This window comes from Alosa pseudoharengus, unplaced genomic scaffold (genome assembly GCF_046254945.1).
Source record: "Alosa pseudoharengus isolate Yale_2024_CS ecotype anadromous, Long Island Sound unplaced genomic scaffold, YU_APseudo_1.1 YU_APseudo_1.1_scf_1, whole genome shotgun sequence".
Classification (NCBI taxonomy): Eukaryota; Metazoa; Chordata; class Actinopteri; order Clupeiformes; family Clupeidae; genus Alosa; species Alosa pseudoharengus.
Genome location: NW_027468564.1, coordinates 12,839,165 through 12,854,385, shown reverse-complemented (window position 1 = coordinate 12,854,385; position 15,221 = coordinate 12,839,165). Strand labels below are relative to the sequence as shown.

General features: G+C 38.8%; 1 protein-coding gene across 2 annotated transcripts in view; it reads left to right on the top strand.

The window, feature by feature from the left end:
* Window positions 1-15,221, top strand: part of LOC143136367 (uncharacterized) — a 68,756-nt gene that overhangs the window by 16,529 nt on the left and 37,006 nt on the right. Inside the window, exons 11-18 of one of the 2 annotated variants that reach the window (XM_076297062.1) lie at window positions 723-857; window positions 974-1,098; window positions 1,659-1,795; window positions 1,875-1,968; window positions 2,248-2,574; window positions 2,670-2,853; window positions 3,038-3,165; window positions 3,266-6,201. In XM_076297062.1, the coding sequence (XP_076153177.1) occupies window positions 723-857; window positions 974-1,098; window positions 1,659-1,795; window positions 1,875-1,968; window positions 2,248-2,574; window positions 2,670-2,853; window positions 3,038-3,165; window positions 3,266-3,586 (1,451 nt within the window). In that variant the 3' untranslated portion in view covers window positions 3,587-6,201. Of the gene's footprint in view, window positions 1-722; window positions 858-973; window positions 1,099-1,658; window positions 1,796-1,874; window positions 1,969-2,247; window positions 2,575-2,669; window positions 2,854-3,037; window positions 3,166-3,265; window positions 6,202-8,099; window positions 8,526-15,221 lie in introns of those variants that run through there. The other variant, XM_076297054.1, reaches the window with a different exon arrangement.

Sequence of the window (15,221 nt, the reverse complement as noted above, 5' to 3'; positions counted from 1 at the left end):
GTTAGTTTCTGCATGAAGTGCGCTTTGTTCCATTAAATCACGTCATGATTTAATGTTAGTTTCTGCATGAAGTGCGCTTTGTGAATAACATCACGTCATGATTTAATGTTAGTTTCTGCATGAAGTGCGCTTTGTTCCATTAAATCACGTCATGATTTAATGTTAGTTTCTGCATGAAGTGCGCTTTGTTCCATTAAATCACGTCATGATTTAATGTTAGTTTCTGCATGAAGTGCGCTTTGTTCCATTAAATCACGTCATGATTTAATGTTAGTTTCTGCATGAAGTGCGCTTTGTGAATAACATTACGTCATGATTTAATGTTAGTTTCTGCATGAAGTGCGCTTTGTGAATAACATCACGTCATGATTTAATGTTAGTTTCTGCATGAAGTGCGCTTTGTGAATAACATTACGTCATGACTTTCATAATTTGTGCACAGATTAGCTTTAAAAATGTGTTTGCCATGCAGCTGTTGATGCCATGACTGCAAAGGCTCAATTCATTTCAGTTGAAGGGGCAAAAAGTAGAGGGGTCTGTAATTTGTTTGGTCCCAATGTTATTTATATACGTACTTTAACATTTACCTTATTGCTTGTTGTTTAACGATTCTAGGCAAACAATATTGGAGTTGGGCAGAGAAATGTCAATGTTGATATCTGTTGTATGTGCACCACCACAGTATATTTTGGATAATAGTAATATATTTATTTATTTTGTAGTCCGGGTGAAGTTCTCCATAAATGAAGACAAAACCTTGACAGTGACTGATGATGGAGGAACGGAAGTGGATGCTGATGTGTTTCCAGAGCTGGTTACCAAGGACATGTGCTTAGTCATCCATGATTCTGATGAAGGTATAATTTGTGCTTGGTTTGGGGTTTCATACAGTTGCCTTGCAAAGGCACAGAAGGAATTGCGGAGCTATTTTTGAAAGTGTACATGAATGTGTTGCATTTTCCCTCTTTGCTAGAGTCGCCTATCCCTGAGTTTTCATCTAGCCTCACGGACACATGTTCGTTGTCAAGTAGTCAGGATAGTGGGACTAACCTTAGCCTGTGCAAAAGAGCACGCTTGGAGTGTGTTCCAGCCAGAGAGGTGAGAATGCAGAGGTTTGTTTTCTGGATTTTCTGGATTATTCCCAGTTTTAAAGTTGTTGTTAAAACTTTTTTTTTATTATTATTATTTTTTATTATTTTCATCAAGAAGTAATACATATATCAGCATATACTGTGTAACTTCATATCACCATCAAAATACAAGTCCAGCCAGAGAGGTGAGAATGCAGAGGTTTGTTTTCCGGATTTTCTGGATTATTCCCAGTTTTAAAGTTGTTGTTAAAACTTTTTTTTTATTTTTTTATTTTTTATTTTTTTTATTATTTTCATCAAGAAGTAATACATATACCAGCATATACTGTGTAACTTCATATCACCATCAAAATACAAGTAGTACAAAACAAGTCTAGTAACTAGTAACAGCACTCCTCTACTCCACAGGATCTTAACCCACACTCAAGTTGTTGTTAAAACTAATGACTTTAATAGACATACAATTGTTTGAGATTCATGTAAAAACAAGGCAAGACATTATTTACTTTGTATTGAGACATGTCATAAATATTTGATGGTGATTCATATTTTTGCTAATCATTTCAGCTTGTTAAGAAGGTTCTGCTCGAGAAACCTGGTGGAGCGGCAATCATGAAAGAGTATGAGGACACTGGGTGTTTGTGTGACAGTTCGAGGCGACAGATGGTCAACATTTTAGCGGCACACATGACAGAAACTGAAGGGTATGCCAGTCTTAAAGTTCCTTTTTCCTGTTTTTTAATATGTAATAGTATTGTATTTTAATTTTACTTTTTATTTTAGGAGAATTCCACAAAGGCTGACTAAGGAAAAATATGCCCTTGGTGTCATCACCTTGTTCCCATACCTGAAAGACCCATTCTCTAAAAAAGGCTATGTAAGTTATTTGAAACATTTGGGTTAGCCAATTACTTCTTATTATGTCAGCTATTATGGTTAAGTATTACAAAGTATGTTGTGTTGTGTTCCTCTCAGTCTAAAGCTACACAGGCACACTGGGTTAGCGCACAAATGTCAGCAGTATATAGGGGTTGTGGTAAAAAGATGTAGCGGTGGTGTTGTGACGTAGGATGCCATTTGTAAGGGAGTATTCTATAAGGGAGTATTCTGGTCTTTTACTGAAGGCACAGTTACAGAGAATGTGTTGTTTTGTCAGGAGCATTTCTATGATGCCCAAAGTGGAACGGGATTCATCGCTTGGCGACTCAAGACCATCCAACGGAAGACTAAGCTTGGTCCTCAGTCATCTGGTTCTCCGAAGGCAGATGGTGGTCCAACGGTCGCCAGGAATATCAGTCAAGATCAGCTTCAGGATGAGGCATGTGAAGAGGCCATTTCTCTGATGACCCATACCAATGATCGTGAGACAATATTCCAGAAGATGCAAGAGACATTCCAGTACAGGCAGAGGCTTATCCACAACCCTGCAACTTCAGCAAAAGTCTTGTCCGTGTTCCCAAGACTGTTGGACACAAAAGGATTAGTAAGTGTGTAATTGCTGATAAGGTTGTCAAATTCAACAGTGTTCTGCCTTTTGCCCTATTCTAAGTTGTACTTGTGTTGTCTTTAATGTCTCAGGTTCTTCAAGACTTCAGCCTTCTCGTTGGATCTGAAACATCTGCAAGACTTCTGGAAAGATGGCCCTCATTCAAGCCCAAGCTGATAAAAGAAGGAGCTGCACTTGTACAAACACCATTGCTCCAACGCCTATTGCAGTCTGCCAGGGAGGAGCAAGTGGAGGCGTCTGCAGACAACTTACAAGGCAAGTGTAAGGAGTCATGGAGTTTAACATTTTAGTTGCCATTTTAGGAAATTACCTGGGTATTTCTGGATACTAATTTGTAGTTACTGTACGTTTTCAAAATACCTATTTTACGCATGAACGTTGAATCTGAAGAATTAAATAGTTATTTTATGACTCTTCTCCAAACCCCACCCTTACCCAGGCTGGGACAGTGATATGTCCACTTTACTCCTGCTGTTGCACATCCTGTCACCTCAGGCAGCTGGGAGAAAGAGGAGTCACAAGATCAGTGCAAGTCGAGCCATAGACAACTTGGTAGTTTTTCACAAGGTGTGTAATTCCATTGTCCCACTGTATTGTCTTTGACATGAAGTGTATTCATTTGAACATGGGGAGTTGATTATAATCCTTTCTCTTATGCTTCCTCCAGTCATGCCAGAGTCTTGATGAGCACTTGAATGAAGATGAACGTCGGCAGCCATATCTGCTAGCTTCGGGAACCTCCAAGCGAGCCATCAACAACTTCTATATAGTCATGGATAAGAAGCTCATTCCATGCCAAGGAAACACCTCTCTGGCAGCATTCGACGAGCTTTTCAAGGTTCATTTTGTTTTCAGTTTGAGTTACGACGAGTCTCTTTGTAGCTTTTTTACATTCTTGCAGACCACTGTCTACAATATTGATGTGGGAACCACCAAAGAGAGCCCAAAAGTAAAGGAATTGCGAGCAAAGTTGATGAATAATGTATAGACCCTTTCAAGAGAGTTCCATTATCAGCATCATTGTTTTTATTGTTGAAAGGTGTTCCGTTTGTGGGACACTGCATGGCTCTGGTGGGGTCTTGATTCAACACCTTAAACTCTTACATGGCTTATATCCTGGCAAAAGGTTACGTTTGATATGTGCACAGGATGGTTGTTCTTTTGAGTTCAGAAGTTACTCTGGTTTCCGCAGACATCTTAAACGTTTACACACTGTGACACTAATGCTACTGAACCAAGTTGATCAGACGAACCAATGCCTGTCTGACATCACATCATCAGGTACGCCGGCTCTGCCTTTGGATGGGTGTGATTCACATTCTATTGAAACTTTGGACTTAAATCAAGACTTGGCCAATCAAAGTGAATGTTCTATAGTGTCAAAACATATGTGTGCTTCTGTTGTTGCAAAGTTGCAGGGCAGTGGAGGTTCAACTAATGTTATTTTGTCGGTTGTTGGAAGTATGGAGGAATGTTTTGAATGATATTCACACATCCATTAAACATCAAATCTTGAAGGTTGTGCCAGAGTGCAACCCTAGTAGAAGGGCAGTTGAGGATGTGCTTACAAACTTGCAGAACCCCTTTTCTGAACTCAACACTGAGAGCGTCTGTGTGTGTGTGTGTGTGTGTCTGTATGCATGTGTGAAGATGTGCTTACAAACTTGCAGAACCCCTTTTCTGAACTCAACACTGATAGCAAATGGAAAAAAATATTTTCATACTAAATGGGGAATTGTACAACCTGTAGAGGTGCATTTAGGAGTAAGATATGATTCTAAGAAAAACAAAGTTTCTGGAAATTACCAGGTACCAGACAATGACACTTTCATCTATATACCGTTGTTTAAAACACTTGATTTTATTTTCAAGAATGAGGTGATTCACAGCCACATCCTATCTTCTACATTTAGTGATCTGTATTCTGATTTCTGCGATGGTTCTTATTTTAAGACTAATCAGTTGTACTCTAAAACCGAACATGCCCTACAGATTCCGGTTTATTACGACGATTTCGAAACCGCTCGGTTCCAAGCAGGGGTTACATAAGCTCGGATGTTTGTATTTCACACTCAGAAATCTTCCACCTCATCTCAATTCTTTACTTATGAAAATACATCTCATTTCTCTATTTCACTCACAAGACGCCAATAAATATGGCTTGGATAAAATACTGACTCCTTTTCTAGATGATGTTAAAAAAAACTTGAAGTTCATGGAATGAAAGTGTCATTTTCTGAGGAACCTCTTTATGGAACAATATCACAGATTACGGGTGACAATTTAGGTTTAAATGGCATCCTTGGCTAAGTAGAGTCTTTCAGTGCCACCTACTATTGCAGGCTATGCTTAACAGACAAGCACACAGCTCAGACTGTATTTAGTGAACATGATCCAAGGGTTGTTTTGAGATCAAGAGAGCTGAATGAGCAGCATTACAAATCCCTTGAGAACTCTGGTGATGGTTTATGGATATGGTATCAAGCACAACATCATTCTCAATGATTTAAAATATTTTAATGTTGCAGATAATGTTGTCGTTGATATAATGCACGACCTGCTTGAAGGTGTAGCACAGTATGAAATCAAGCTACTTTTAGACTACCTCTCTCAACATTTCATTACCAGTGAACACATCCTACTGAGAATTTATGGGTATAGCTATAGATACTTGGACCGCAAGAACAGGCCAACAAAGATCAATATGCAGCGTAATCGACTTGGTCTTAATGCTAGTCAAACTATGTGTCTTTTGAGAAACATTCCACTCATATTTGGGAGTGTTGTTCCAGATAAAGATAAACATTGGAGTCTACTCCTACTTCGGCTTGATATTTCTAGTATAATCTTTTCACCTAACATTTCTGAGGGTATGACAGTCTATTTGGGGTCTTTGATCGCAGTCAGAATTTGCTCCCTAAACACCATCTAATGATCTATTATCCAGGTGTGATTAAAAAAATCGGTCCTTTGGTCCATGTATGGGACCATGCAATACGAGGCCAAACACAGACTTTTTTTAAAACCAGCATAAAAAATTGCAAAAATTTGACAAAGTCTTTAGCAGAAAAGCATCAGTTAGCTACAGCCTATCATTGGGAGTCACTTACGTCACTTAAAGGTATCGAATCAGGTCCAGTGAAAACAACTGAAATCTTAAATGAGTTTGACTATGAAGAACTGGTCTGTGCACATTTCCAAATAGACAAGTCCACTACTGTTTGTTCTACTGTGTGGGTAAGATGTGATGTGGTTGATTACCATTGTGGATCTATTGTTTGTGTTGATGTGGAGGATTAAATGCCATTGTTTGGTAAAATTGTGTCAATAATTCTACAAAAACAAGACATACATTTTATTTTGATGGATACTGAGAGACTGTTTATGTCGAGCACCTTCACGCTTTTGAGGTTAAAGAACTTAATCATTTTTATATTGTTAAAAAAGATGATTTGCAACATTACAAACCGTTTGATCTTCAGATGTCATATGGCTGTGATTTGTTGTTTTATATTGTGCCTGACTGTTGCATTTTGTAATGAGCTGAATGTTTCACTGTTTAATAAATAAATGTAGTACATCTTTACAGTAAGTGTATTAAGTGTTGTTTTGTTGTTGTTCAGCAATTCTTAAACATACTGTATATAGCGCCACAAGAAGTATTCCTTTACTCTTCTAGGGATTAAAACAAGAAGTATTCCTTTACTCTTCTAGGGATTAAAACAAGAAGCATTCCTTTACTCTTCTAGGGATTAAAACAAGAAGTATTCCTTTACTCTTCTAGGGATTAAAACAAGAAGCATTATTTTACTCTTCTAGGGATTAAAACAAGAAGTATTCCTTTACTCTTCTAGGGATTAAAACAAGAAGCATTCCTTTACTCTTCTAGGGATTAAAACAAGAAGCATTCCTTTACTCTTCTAGGGATTAAAACAAGAAGCATTATTTGGCAACAAAGTAATGTAATATAAATGCAATCATCACTATACTAGTGTCAGTTTAACACTGGGCTTAAGTTAAATAGCAACACTTTTGGAGTCGAGTTCTCAAGAAAGAATTAAAGGATGTAAGAAATGTATTTCAATTAATCATAAAATGGCCCTGATATGTCACTAGACATTAAGAAATCATGTTCATTTCAAATACTTATATGACTGACAACAGTAGTCCGGCCAGGATATTGTCATTTAAAAAGTGAAGTTGCAGCCCTCAACTGATGTTGATGTTGTGTTTTGTCATGTCATGTTGTGTTTTGGCCTGATGCGCCACCCTCTACCTATCTACTAATCACGAAGTCAGTCATGTTTCGGCATCCGGGTTGGCAACCTCGAGTCAGGGGGGAGGGGGAGGGGATACACCGCTCTACAGTATTTTGAAAAGGATTGCAGTACCAGTTTTGGCCACAATCTTACATATGGTTCCTTTAAGTCCAAAAATATAAGTCATTCATTAGCATATTAGTTATTTAATTTTAATTTGACAAAATGTATCCCAAAAGATCACATGATTTAATTTAAATGGTGTTAAATAGCCTAAATGAATTCATCCAATGTGTCATCACCAGAAAAAAAATCTAAATCAAACAAGAAAAAGTTGCTTTTATTTTTATTTTTTCAAAAAGTAGTCCTGAAAAGGGGGGTCGTCTTATAACAAATAAGTATAGGAATAAGTAAGTATTGCGAGGAAACTCAAAAGTTATTGCGTGGGAACGCAAAACTATTTAGTGGGAACGCAAAACTATTGCGAGGGGACGGGGCAGCCGTGGCCTACTGGTTAGCGCTTCAGACTTGTAACCGGAGGGTTGCCGGTTCGAACCTCGACCAGTAGGCACGGCTGAAGTGCCCTTGAGCAAAGCACCTAACCCCAAACTGCTCCCCGAGCGCCGCTGTTTTTGCAGGCAGATCACTGCGTCTGGATTAGTGTGTGCTTCACCTCACTGTGTGTTCACTGTGTTTCACTAATTCACGGATTGGGATAAATGCAGAGACCAAATTTCCCTCACGGGATCAAAAGAGTATATATACTTATACTATATACAATAGTGCAGTCTTAAAATATTTACCAACGTGACCCTTCCCGGGCTCCGTACAGTACTACTAACCAGAGCAATTCAAATTCCTCCGCCTCTGAGAAGTCCCTCAAAATGTAATGCTATCATTGAGATGCAAGGATAGTTTTATTTCTAACATTATTCTATAAACACAGACATTTACATTGATAGTCTGGCATTATATTTTATTTACCTCGGGTGCACTGTGGAGTGAATTGACTGTTTTTAGTGGCAGGCTAACACATACTGTTGACTTGCGCTAGCTTAGCACCTGCAAACTCTGCAACTAGAAGGACTGGATGAAACGTGTTGAAAACAGTCTCCACTAATAAATATCACACTTGCTAACTTGGAAATGAGGTCCTATATCCAAAATTCTGAACCACCCCTTTAAGCTGACCTAGTCTAGTATGTGTTTATTTGACTCTCTCTTCCTTTTTATGTTAAACAGGAAAAGGATCATCTCCCTCCCCTTCAAACATGCAAACAAGGAAGAGGCCATACTGCTGTTCTCAGTGTGGCAAGAGTTTCACTTCCAGTCATAATTTCAAAGCTCACCTCCGCATTCACACAGGAGAGAAGCCGTACCACTGCACCCAATGTGGCAAGAGCTTCGCTCAAAACGGGAACCTTAAACTGCACCAGCGCACTCACACAGGAGAGAGACCGTACCAATGCACACAGTGTGGCAAGACTTTCACTGATGGAGGCAGTTTCAAACGGCATCAACTCATTCACACAGGAGAGAGGCCATACCAATGTACTCAATGTGGGAAGAGCTTTACTCAAACGGGATCTCTCAAAGTACATCAGCGCGTTCACACAGGAGAGAAGCTGTATCAATGTACTCAATGTGGGAAGGGTTTCAACCAAAACAGTAATCTCAAAGTACATCTGCGCTCTCACACATGAGATACCATACAAGTGCACTCAGTGTAGCAAGACTTTCACTTTCAAACTCAACCAACACCAGTGCAATTCCCACAATGTGGTGTGCTGTGAAGTCACCCTCCATTCCACCAGGTGGCAGTACTCTGAAGTTGAATAAGTCACCCTCCATTCCACCAGGTGGCAGTACTCTGAAGTTGAATAAGTCCACCATCCATAATTCCCAGTTACTACTTATTTGACGCTATCGGAACACAAAGTAAGGCATTACACTTCCTATAGAAACGGCCCTTGTAGTAACCTTACTGTACACTCTCAGGGTTTACAATACCTCGTTTGACTGTAAGGATCCTATTTACGCTACCATTGAAGTCCACTGGGTTGGGGATTGAGAGAGGGGGCCTCACGGGAAGTGGAGTTTTTTTTGGACCTCGGATGCCATTGAGTTGGGACTGCTGGTGATGTTGTCCAGCACTGGAGCGTCTTTTGGCTTACATGCTTTAGGGACTCTACAATCAAGTTGTAGAAGCATCTCAAGGATAGATAGATAGAAGTAGGATGCACCAGAGCTCAACTGCAAGTGTCATAATAAAAGGTGTGAATACTTATGTAAACGGAGGGGGGTGTGCAGGGAGGGGGTGGGGAGTATAAAAGGTGTGAATACTTATGTAAACAGAATATTCCAGTCTGTTATTTTTTTATACATTTACAAAACACTCCAAACACTTGCTTTTTTTGTGGGGTGTTGTTGGAGTATTGTGTAGAGTGATGAGGAAAAAAAAGAATTATAATTGAATCCATTTTAAGATGAGTTTGAGACATAACAAAATGTGGAAAAAGTGAATCGCTGTGAATACTTTACGAATTGTTGAATATTGGTGGTTTTTGTTACTGTCGTTTGTCTTAGCCAGACCCCAGGAATGTATATTATGTCACTCACTATATTGTGTGTTCTAGATGTCAGATAGTTCATGTGAGCTACCAGAACTCTGTTGTTACATCCAGAATAAAGAACTATTCTTTCCCAAGCCAGGCTCAAAAAAACACTGATGAGCTACCAGAACTCTGTTGTTACATTCAGAATAAAGAACTATTCTTTCCCAAGCCAGGCTCAAAAAAAAACTACCAGAACTCTGTTGTTACATCCAGAATAAAGAACTATTCTTTCCCAAGCCAGGCTTAAAAAAACACTGTGAGCTACCAGAACTCTGTTGTTACATCCAGAATAAAGAACTATTCTTTCCCAAGCCAGGCTCAAAAAAAAACTACCAGAACTCTGTTGTTACATCCAGAATAAAGAACTATTCTTTCCCAAGCCAGGCTCAAAAAAACTACCAGAACTCTGTTGTTACATCCAGAATAAAGAACTATTCTTTCCCAAGCCAGGCTCAAAAAAACTACCAGAACTCTGTTGTTACATCCAGAATAAAGAACTATTCTTTCCCAAGCCAGGCTCAAGTTTTTACCTGCTCAAGTGCACTGGATCAACTCGGTCAGCAGTCTCCATTTGGAATTTAAGGAGACCGTTTCTAATAGCATTCGTCTCTATATCTTTCTGCTGTACTCTCACACATACTACACACATCATACATCACAACAAGACAACATACACACATACAACACATATCATACATCACAACAAGACAATATACACACATACCCTAAATTCACAATCACATGTAGATGTATTCATGGCAGTTCACATGTAGATGTATTAATTGCAGTTCTTACAGCCCTGTAGATATATACACACTGATAGTAGCAATATAGTAGCTATAAACAGGTGATTTTCTAAGCTTATATAGTAGCTATAAACAGGTGATTTTCTAAGCTGATAGTAGCAATATAGTAGCTATAAACAGGTGATTTTCTAAGCCTATTGAAACTTGGAACTATGTTATCATTCAGGAAAAGCTTCTACTTTGGCAGAGTGATTTGCGCACAGCACCTCAAAAGCTCGTAGCATGTAGTTCCAGGCATGTATATGCTTAGAAAATTGCTGTGTTGCATTTTACATTGAAGTATCTTGAGTGTTCAAACTAATGTTTATTTCTCAATGCTGCTTACAGGCCATAGAAAATACAAGGAGGACACCTAGTGGTTTATCTGGGTATCGTTAATATTTTGGGGCATTTAGTAGATATCGGCAACAACTCTCACATTCAGAGCTTTGTGAAGCGAAATGTTTATATAAAAACAATGATTTCATGTTAGCAGCAACACTACTGACTAGCCTGAAACTTCTGTGTTAGTCATAGTTTACCGTGTGGAAATGATTAGCATGTGACATGATATGTAATATCTTGGTATAATTAAATGAACAGCTGTTTATATTAGCCTAAGTAATATTGACAGACCGTAATTTTATACATAGTAAATGTTTGCCTTGTATTTTTCCTTTTGTTTTACACTGAAAATGAATGGAAAGGAAGAATGGGAAATAAACTATAATCTGGATAGATCTTCGTCCTGCGGGAGCATTCGTGCAAGTTTGCTATCTGCTTGTTAAGGACATTAGCCTGGCTAACGTCAGACCTCATCTCATCGAGATGGGGTCTGGGAACTAGACATTCATTTTGTCGTATTTGAAACGTGGTTTACGAATGTCCAGAGCCGTTTATTGGCCGCTACGAATGTCTATCAAATGCGTCTGTACGTGGCTCATAACTGCTTCGGTGTGTCGTCATCGTCTTGCTGCCCTCCCTCCGTTCTGTGATTGGTCCCCTAACTGAGGCGAAAATTTGCTCCATGGAATCCAGGCTGCCTAGCAGCGTGAATAAAATTGCGTTTGTAAGGCAGCATGGGAAAACCCAGGCTATAAGGACACAGTTGCGAGGGCAGAATAGTGTTCTTGGGACCTGCTGGAGCATTCGTGCTCATGTTTGCTATCAGCCTACGCCTTGTTAAGGACACAATTGTTCGGGCAGAATATCGTTTTTGTATTCCAAAGGCCCAGGGACCTTTTAGACTTTCAGTTGCCTTCCTTTGTATCCTCCATATTTATGGGATGTTGGAGAAGATTACAAGCTGTTTTATTGGCAAGAGAGGCTTAGCAAGGTATTACATGCAGGGGTGACAATATTTGTGGCACTTGTGGCATTGTGGTCTTTTTGAAAACAAATATTTGTTTCTCAGAATAAATGTGATTCCCTTCAATGTTTGGTTTCTCCTTGTTTTCACCTTTTAGTGATCTATCATGATCTCACAATGATTTTCTATCCCTGTTTTTGGTTAACTTTGGCGCTCTATTTTAACAATCTAAAATGCAGGGTCAAGTGGATGGTTTAAATAGCTGCACCAATTAACAGTAAGTAAGATCTTAGAAAGTTAAATTTGAGGTAGGCTACTCCGGGTTCGAATAAGCTGGCAGGAATCAAATTTTTAGGGCGTTTCAATTGCAGCCTCCAGTTTGTAACTGGAATACGACTTAGGAGTAGGCAGGAACATACCATAGCACTAGGTTGTTCAAAAGTAATCTTGATTTCAATTTCGGCTATTGGAATCGGATAGGATCAGATCTTGAAAACCCAATATTGTTTTTGATTGGAATAAAATGTTTAATATGTATTGTAGGGCTGTGCAATTAATCAAATTCCAATCTCAATTTTGGCTCCAAACACAAATCACAAAAACAATCACTTTCAAGTTACTGTAGAGCGATGTATTCCCTCCCCCTCCCCTGGCAGATCTGGCAACCCTGATGCCGAAACACTACTGACTTCATGATTAGTAGATAGGTGGAGGGTGGCGCATCAGGCCAAAACACATGACAACATCAAGCAGTTGAGGCCTGCAACTTATACAATATCCTGGCCATGACTACTTACTGTCAGTGATTATAAATATTTGAAATGAACATGATTTCTTAATGTCTAGTGACATATCAGGGCCATTTTATGATTAATTAAAATACATTTCTTACATACGGTTCCTTTAAAGCTTCCTTCCAACACCTTGAGAGACACGTGATTGCATCCGAGGGTTTTAGTATCCTTGCTGCCTGGCCCTTCTCCGCACCACAGGCCTGGAGGTTAAAGAATAAAGAGTAATCAGGATTTCTTAAAGAATGAAGAGTGATTTCTTAAAGGGGAACTATTTTTTTTAGCTTAATTTACCTTAACTGAACAGCTAGTCATTGAAATGGTTAAATTACTTTTTTTCAGGTTGAATGGTGGCTGTCTCGCTTCCCCCTAGCACCTGTGAGCAAAACAAATCCACCCTTGCAACTTTGGTTAGCGATGGAGTTTCTCAGACATTCATCATGACAGAGCCAGAAAAGATATCATGTTGAACAACTGCAAAACAAAGTATCTCACTCTGAGTAATGAGAAGGCCTGATAACTGGATCCTCCACAATAGTAGGGGGGCCTGTGTCTAATTTGGGGGCTTGTGGGATTCGCATGTTAATTTTTGCAGAGTATTATATCTTTGTTCTAGGGATTCTTAATAGTAAAAAAAAACATGTCTCCATTTTTTTTAAGATTTTGAAGGACCCAAATCAAAGGTCAAATTCAGAAAAGGTCAAATTTGGTGTTTTGTCCATAAACCTCACATTGCTGGTATTATAGCATAGGGTTTGGTGCCAAAAAGCAAAGATATTCTACAAGGTAGTGTGCAAAAGTGGACCACATAAACAATACAACATTATAAAAAATGTTTAGGCTGATGATTGATCTCTTTAACAAGAAATTGTGCCTAAAATTCTCGAAATTGTCCGCTTAAAAAAATAATACTTATTAGTGTGCTTGAGTGTAGGCCTAGCCTGCTCTGCCAGTTCTTGTCTACACCCATTCAGAGCACAAAGTGCAGAAATCTCTGTTAAATCAAGTTTAATAGACTTTTACATAGCTAGTACCAGCTGAAGTCTGTAAGGCCTTCCATAGCCTATAAGTGTGAAGAAAAGAAAGGGTAAAAGGATCAGATAGACAAACAGACAGGTGAGTGTTTGTGTGTGTGTGTGTGTGTAAGAAAGATAAAGAGAGACACTAGCAGTGACAGTTGGCTGTTTAGCTGGCAGTTATAGAATTTAGAATATCGAATAACCTGAAGCACATAGTGCTCTGTTCTTCATGGTTGGTGATAATGACCTTCTAGCCTTCTACATTTGAGCAAGCACATTTTCATAGTTCATGGTGGCACAGTCTAGTTAGGTTATATTCTGAGGTGTGTCTTTCTGTTAGTCAGGTGATGGCACACATATTCTAAAAGAAACAGATTTTGGGCTATGTATCCAGTGGCAAATATGTGTGGACTGGTGAATGACCCATCACTAGAGACATATGCCAAATTTCTTGTTTTTGTCCATGAGAGAGTATGGAGATTGGTGATCACAGATCAGCCAACAATTACAATGTTACAGTGCAGTTATTTTACAACAGAACAAAGCAATTTTGCACAGGAACTGCTACAAATCCACCTGGAACAGTGAGCATCTGCAGCATGCTAAGATTCGCTACTAGAAATCATGTGAAGCAGGCAGGACTCAGTGTCTTCAGAAAAGATGTGGTAGGCCATCTTCTGAACCTGCAGCAACACCTCCAACTGCATCAAGTCCAGAGGGACTTTATGCACTTGTTCAGCAGCAGCTGCTGCCAGCATAGATAAGTGCTTCTTCTGTCAGAAGCAGACAAAAGAGCGTCTTCATGAGGTGTCCTCTTTCAATGCAGGCAACCAAGAGATATAAGTAATATTTTGAAGTCAACAACTTTTAACAGGTAGCCAGTGTAGAGATGCTAGGATCGGGGAAATATGTTCATATTTTTTGTGTGTGTGAGCAGCTGCATTTTGTATAAGCTGTAAGCTCTTTAGACAGGTATTATTACAGCCAGCATATTGCAATAGTCTATCCTTGAGGTGACAAAAGCATGGATTAATTTCTCGGCATCTGGTAAGGATAAGGACTTCCTTATCTTTGAAATGTTCCTTAAATGGTAAAATGAAGGGATAGCATTGAATTATAATAAAGAGCAAAACATTATCCAGGAAGGGGAGAGCAGTCTTAAGAAGGTGTGTAGGAATAGGGTTTAGTAGACTAGTTGTAGAGATGTAGAGGTGAGATCTAATATGTTGTGTAGGCCTATATGTAAATGAATTAAATGTTGTTCGGGGTCTCATCTGTGATTCTGTTATGTTTTTGCTATCTTTCAGCAGTATGTGTATTTGGTGAAACTGATTGGTTATTGTTCTTATCTCTAATTGTTTGACATACAATCATACTGTTGAAAATAACTGTTTTGTGAACTTTATTCAACATAGCCAGTGATTTAGGCGAAATGTAGCTAGCCTATGGTGTTAAAGTGAAATATACAATTTCAAAAAAATAGGGTTGAAACACGTAAAAAAAATGGAGACATAATTTTTCTCCATGTTCAATGACCTCTAAAGACAGTCCAACCACTCTCCAAAAATTAACATTTCAAACCCACAGAAACCATATAGGCCCCCTGACTACAAGGCCGAATGTGTGATAATTTCTCCATTCACTCACAAGAAAATGTAGGCCAACAATTCACACGTGTTTTAACATCTCAAACATTGCATCTGCATGCTTTAATGTAGAATCACAGTAATTCATTTATTTGAATTACTAATTTGATTGAGTTGAATTGGCTACGCTACTGGTGTGAGGGCATTGTAATGCTTACTTGTTTTAAAGCGTTTTTTATTTTTATTTGTATATAAAATT